This window comes from Elephantulus edwardii, unplaced genomic scaffold, assembly GCF_000299155.1.
Source record: "Elephantulus edwardii isolate Elephantulus edwardi_28Jun2011 unplaced genomic scaffold, EleEdw1.0 scaffold00165, whole genome shotgun sequence".
NCBI classification, from domain to species: domain Eukaryota; kingdom Metazoa; phylum Chordata; class Mammalia; order Macroscelidea; family Macroscelididae; genus Elephantulus; species Elephantulus edwardii.
This window is the reverse complement of record NW_006399915.1, coordinates 6,314,859-6,321,903: the sequence shown is the minus strand read 5'-3', so window position 1 is coordinate 6,321,903 and position 7,045 is coordinate 6,314,859. Positions and strand designations below refer to the sequence as shown.

The window sequence follows — 7,045 nt, the reverse complement described above, 5'->3', positions numbered from 1 at the left end:
GATCCTATCAATTGATGCAGAAAAGGCCTTTGACAAAATACAACACATTTTCCTCATCAAAACACTCGACAAAATAAGATCAGAAGGCAATTTCCTCAACATAGTAAAAGTATATACACAAACCCGAGAGTTAACATTGTTCTCAGTGGATAAAGACTAATGGCATTCCGTTTGAGAACAGGAACTAAGCAAAGATGCCCACTATCACCTCTCCTGCTCAATATTGTATTGGAAGTCTTAGCAATAGCAATAAGACAATAGAAGGAAATAAGAGGTATCCAAATTGGCAAAGAGGAGGTAGAATTATCTCTATATGCAGATGATATTATTGTATACTTTGAAAACTCTAAAGACTCAGGAAGAAAACCACTGAACATAGTTGACCAATTCAGCAAAATGAAAGGACACAAGATCAACATGCAAAAATTAGTTGGATTTCTCTACAGAGACACGGAGAATATAGAGCTTGACCTAAGAAAAACAATACCCTTCCAATAACTAATCACAAGATTAAATACTTGGGAGTAAATCTAACCGAAAGCACAAAGAATCTATTCAATGAAAATTACAAAACATTACTACAAGAAACAAAAATAGAGCTAGAAAAAACAGAAGAATATACCTTGCCCATGGACAGGAAGACTCAATATTGTGAAAATAACAATATTAGCAAAAGCAATTTGCACGTTCAATGCAATTCCAATACAAATACTGATTCCATTCTTCAATGAAATGGAAAAGGCAATCTCCAATTTAATTTGGAATGGAAAGAGGCCCAGAATAAGCAAAGCACTTCTTAAAAAGACTAACATGGAGGCATCTCACTTCCTGGTTTCAAATGTTACTACACTGCCATGGTGGTCAACACAGTGTTGTACTGGTACAACAACAGACACATAGATCAATGGAAAAGAATTGAGAATCCAGAAATCAGCCCATCTATCATCTATGGACAATTGATTTTTGAAAAGAAGATGAAATCAGTTAAGTGGGGAAACAACAACCTTTTTAACAAATATGTTGGCAAAATTGGAAAACTATCTGCAGAAAACTCAAGCAAGATCCACACCTCACGCCATACACAAAACCCAACTCAAAGTGGATCAAGGACCTAGGACTAAAACCAAGGACTATAAACTTTATTAAAGAAAACCTTGCAAGAACTTTAGAAGCCCTAATCCACAGCATTAACAGTCTTCCAATCATCCTGAAAAACCTAGAACCAGAAGATAAAGTAGATGAGTGGAACCTTCAAACAATAAAATCCCTATGGGCATCCAAAACCTTCTCCAACAGGGTAAAAAGGGAAGTCATAGACTGAGAAAAATATTTGGTAATGACATGTCTGATAAGGGACTTATATCTAGAATTTATAAAATACTCGAGAACCACAAAAAGATAAACAGCCCAATTGCAAAATGGGCACAGCATTATGAACACACACTTCACCAAAGAAGACATTCAGAAGCACATGAAAAATGTTCAAAATCCCTAGCTCTAAGAAAGATGCAAATCATAACAACTATGAGATATCATCTCACACCAGTAAGATTAGCAAAATTTGACAGAACAGCAAACAACAAATGCTGGCAAGATTGTGGAGAAACTGGAATCCTTATTTACTGTTGAAATGGTGCAACAACTATGGAAATCAGTCTTCTCAAAAAGTTGAAAATAGAAATACCATTTGACCCAGCAATTCCATTATTGGGAATATACCATAAAGAAACCATAACTACCACCCAAGCTGATATATGCACACCCATGTTCATTGCAGTTTTGTTCACAATAGCGAAGAGTTAGAAACAACCCAAGTGCCCATCAACAAATGAATGGATAGAGAAGTTGTGGTATGGTCACACAATGGAATACTATACTGCATTGAAAAACAAGGAACTCATGAAATATTATACAAAATGATGACCCTGGAAGAAATTATGCTTAGTGAAATATCTCCATCATAAAGGGACAAATAATAATGTTACTGTTATAAAAGAGGACTGGCATTGGGATTAGGGAGAATCTAAGAAAAGAGGGGATAAATAATGTATACTGCCTTGAAGTAATATATACTGTTTGAAAGGAATATATGATTAGGTATTATTTTCATGACGAGAGTCCAGAATGAGAGCTTCTTGGAGGAGTAGACTGGTGTGGGGGTGGGAGGATTGTATAATAGTGGAAGGTTTTGGTGTGGTTTTCTTTTTGTTTTGTTTTTTTTACTTTTCAAAGAGAAAAACCAACTGGGGAGAGGGATGGGCAGGGAGGAAAATGTGCAACAATGAATGAATGGAAAACCAACATTTCTATAAACTTTCATTAAAATTTCAATTAAAAAGAAAACTAATAGATAAGATCTTATGACCTTGTGATAAAATCTTCCTTATTAAAGACAGTCTTTTCAGTGAATAAGAAAAGTCTTTTCAGTAAATAGAAAGAAAATTTTAACTGAACGCTTCTATTTTTACTCTAAATAACAGATTTTCCTGTTTTCCATTTTTATTTCTCTTTCCATGAGGGCAAAATACTTTTCTCTGAGATATTAAGATCATAAAGGCTGGCATTCACTCGCACCCCCAAGGATTTCTTTCTTTATTACTGTCAGCTTTGCTCACAATTCCTGTTTTAGGGGTCTTATAAGCGCTTTCAGGTGCCAAATATATTGGAAAAGTAAGAAGATTGATTGCTGTATAAACTTACAGAGAACAGTCATAGGGAGAAAACTTCTATGATTTGTAATGACTAAACACCTAACCCGATAAATGCCATCTTGAAAGAAAGAAACTAACAGAGAACGTCCTAGGATAATGCCATCCAGAAAAAAATGCCATTTTGAGGTCCAGCTGCACATGCCTTCTTATTTATTTCTTTTTCTCTCCTTTTCTAAGATATTTCCAACTTTCTCTCTTAAAAGTGCTGAATACACATATCTTCACTACACTCTTAACTTAATCTGCAATTACTCTCTCAAATATTTTCCTAGAGCCAAATTTGAGAAGCTCACACCCTCTTGTCTCCTATATACTGTTGTTGTTGTTATGTGCCATTCAGTCAAAACCAACTCATAGCTGAAACCAGAAGGTTCCCAGCGGTTGTAAACCACATGCAAGGAGAGTCCCCATCTTTGTCCTTCAGCTAGAGGATTAGAATCTCTTGCCTTTGGGTTGGTAGCACAACTCTTTACTACTAGACCACCAGAGCTCCCTCCCATATACTACCATATTATTAATCATCTGCTTTTTCTGTTCCAAGATTGCATTTTTTGGTGTCAGAAGGCAGAACTGTTGGAAGTTTTGGTGTTAGAAGGCAGAACACTTCCACATTCAGTAGAAAAGCACCTTCCTCTCTGCACTGCTGCTCTCTCAGAGCCCCTCTCTCTTTTCTATGCTAGCTTGGGAGCCCTTGAAGCTGGGACTACTTCTGAGTCTTTTTATCATTGCAGTACTGGTTCAGAGTTGTTGTTGTTGTCGTTAGATGCTGTTGCATCAGTATGCAATAAAATTTGTGGAAGGAAGGTACAGAAAAATGAAAGAAAAGAAGGAAGAAGGAATGAAAAATCTCAGTACAGGTGTTCTGTCTCATGTGTAAACGGACTTGTCACTTCCCAAGTACATACAGGAGACAGCCTTAGCTCTCTGGTTGTGTATATCAACTCTTCCAGCGCACAAAATTCAGAGTATTTTTTTTTCCCTCTTTGCAGTTGAAGAAATGACTGCTGCTCCCACTCAGGTAAGGAGAACATCTCTGAGCCTTTTTCTGCAATGATAGTTTGGTAAACTACATGCACTAGATGGAGGCATGAATGAAAACTTTCTGTGCATGGTTTATTTTTCCTTAATGTAAATATCTCTAAAATGAGTGTTTAAATATCATAGCCCAGTCACAGTAAAGTGACTGTTCCTTTTTATAAGCATGAACTCGCCACAGAATTCTAAACAGTGGGGATTAAATGGTTGGGCAGGGTAATTCCAGAACAGAAAACAAATTGCACAAGCCTAGCAAGTCTCTGAACGGCACAGGTCCTCTATCTATCTACCAGGGGTAATAGGTGCAGTAGAAGGTGGAATAATGGAGGAAGAGAAACCTTACTCAGGGTCAGCGCTGTTTTGAGATGAAGTGTAAAGGGAATGCCCAGAGGTCCAGTCTTGAGACCGGTTTTCTTTGCACCAGCAGGACAACGCTGATCAGACCTCTGTGGAGGAACTCTGCTACACTTTGATCAATCACGAGGACCACAAGCCGTTGGTGAACACTGCTGAAGAACACTATGAGAACGTTTCCCTCCAGGCTGAGAGACCCAGAAGTGCCTTGAAGAAAACGGAAACTGAGTATTCAGTTGTCTGTGTCTCTCCTACATCTAAGCATCTACCTTCCCTAGAAAATGACTATGAACTTCTCATGCCTGAGAAAACCTACTCTGAGCTCCCACAACAGTCACGTTCATGTCTATCTCCTTCTGAGACTCAGTTATCCCATGTGTAACAATGTAGTAGGACCAGAATGTGTTTTATGGTAGCCATCCAATCTGTGAATCAAATAGAAATGAGTGGCTGATGTAAGCAAGAACTCTTCCTTGTTCCTGAACTCTCCTACAGGGGTCGCTGAAGAGCATGGTTTGTAAACCACTTGACCTCTCAGATCCAGTATCCAATGATAATCTATCCCGAATGCCACTCTTTGAGAATAAATACAATGACCTTCCTGGGTGCTAGTTAGTTTAGGAAATGGACAGTTCTAGGCAGTGATATTCCCTGATACCTAAAGCCTAGCTAACACACAGGGTTCTGCTCTTCGGTAATTTTTTCTGAAATGTCCACAAGCCTTGTGAGGTCATAAGGAAGCTTTGCTCATGATACTCAAGTGAACTGAAGTGGAAGTCTTCTCATTCCACACATCTGTAGATGCAGGCTTCTTACTGTGACTTCCCAACTTGTTTTGAGGTGGCAACCTGTGGATTGCCTCTCACTCAGGTGGCCTTCTGCCTGCAGAACCCTCCCACTACATGTTTGTCCCAATGCTTTGATTGATTATGTGGGCTAAATTAAGAGGTTCCAGGCTAATTCCTGTCATAATTTTATCTCATGTGTTTATTTTCTTTTTATTTCTTCTTAGACATCTTTGCAACAAAATAAAAACTGAGAGTCAAAGGGTCTTTGGAGATTCTCCAATCCTTTTATTCTTTTGGAAGATGTTTAAGATTTTTTTACTCCGAGAGGGTAGTTTGCCGTATGTTAAGCTAGTGGCTGAGATAGTACTAGAACTCAGATTTCCTGGCTTCCAACCAACTCAGTGTTTTTCCAAAATACTATGTAGAAGACTCCCAACTACATGGTAAATGTATATATAAAATAATGTTATATATTAAATAGTAATAACATGTCCACATATAAAAACATACTCACATATATAACAACATACCGACTTATGTAATAACATGTCCACATATGACAAATAAAATGCATCCACCCCTTCTCTAGTGAGGCTTCCTGAATGTGCAATTAGAGAGCCTCCTCTTTTCTTCAGTTCTTAGAATTATGCCTGTTCCCTAAACCAGGGATCATATCCAGCCTACTGCTTGTTTGCATTTTATGATCGGTTATTTTTTCTTATTTAAGATAATTTTCCATTTTGATCGATAGGGGTCCCCAACTTCCCAAGCCCACATTTGCTTTTTAGAACACAACTATATTCATTTGCTGTCTATTGTATGTGGCTGCTCAACCACAGAGGAGTGGAGCGGTTGTGACAGGAACTAAGCAATTACTGCTTTGTGCTGTTGAGTTGATTTCATGTGACAGAATAACCCCGTGTGACAGGAGAGAAGTGTCCCACAAGGTTTCCTCTGCTATTATCTTTATGGAAACACACTGTCAAGTCTTTCTCCCATGAAGCCTCTTGGTAAAATTGAACTATTAACCTTTCTGTTAGAAACAAAACTTTGAACTGTTGTACCTTTTTTGATTTTTTACAGAAAGCAGTTTACAGATCTCAGCTCCAGTTGAGCATACTGTGAGCTAAACTTTTATAACTAAAAATTGATTGTGACTGCAGAGGTAGACCCATAAGATCTGGTACCAGTAAAGAAGTTCAACAGTAAACCAAATATTTGTTGAGTAAAACAAAAATAATTAGTAAACTGGATTGTGTGCATTATTCACACTTCTTAACTGGCTATTTACCTTAACCCATGGTCCTGTTCTAATTTATATGTAAAGCAGAGGTTGTCTTGCTGATTTTGACTCATGATGACCTCATGTATGTCAAAGCAGACCCCTGCTCCCTGTTGTTCTCAAAGATTATGACATTTTAGATTTTTTTCTAGGCTGTGGACTTAAGAAAAATATCAGAGAACAAGAGAGAAAGCTTAAAATTAGCTTTATTAGGAGGGCTCCCAGGTAAGATTCTTCATTCTGAAGATGCAGAAGGAAGAAGGCACACTTTGAAGGAATCAGGGATGGTTTTAATAACAGAGTCTTTAGGGAGGGAAAGGAGGGACATTCCATTGTGATTTATGGTTCATACCTTAGTTCTGCCAGGTGGGTGAGGCTTTTTACTCTTTTGGTTGAAGTGTGTATTCTTTGAATTCTTCATTCTTCCCCGATCCAGACCTAACACTTTCTTTTGAGAAAGTCTTTATTCTGAAGTGTCTCATGATGGGTCCAAAGCTCAAAACTTTTGTTTAATAGCTAGTAGTAGATAACTGTTTCAGCTACCCAAGGACCCTAATTTTGAGATGATAAAATAATAGTAAAAAATTTACTCAGACAACAGATTCCATCTTTGGAGAAGTATGGATATGTTGTTGTTGTTGTTATTGTCATGTGCCTTCGAGTCACTTGCGACTCATAGCGACCCTATGTACAACAGCCCTAAACTCTGCTCTGTCCTGTACCAATCTCATTGCCTCCGATACACTCACCCCGATTACCCTAGTCACTCTCATCAAGGGTCTTCCTCTCCTGTGCTGTCCCTCCACCCTCCCGAGCATGACGTCCCTCTCCAAGGACTGGTCCCTCCTTGTAATATGTCCAAAGTATGTCAGATG

At 38.2% G+C, this 7,045-nt stretch overlaps 1 protein-coding gene across 1 annotated transcript in view; it reads left to right on the top strand.

The window, feature by feature from the left end:
• Positions 1–7,045, top strand: part of SLC9C1 (solute carrier family 9, subfamily C (Na+-transporting carboxylic acid decarboxylase), member 1) — a 213,179-nt gene that overhangs the window by 190,356 nt on the left and 15,778 nt on the right. Inside the window, exons 26-27 of the mRNA XM_006895358.1 lie at positions 3,701–3,729; positions 4,174–4,328. Coding sequence (XP_006895420.1) covers positions 3,701–3,729; positions 4,174–4,328 — 184 coding nt within the window. The remainder of the gene's footprint in view (positions 1–3,700; positions 3,730–4,173; positions 4,329–7,045) is intronic.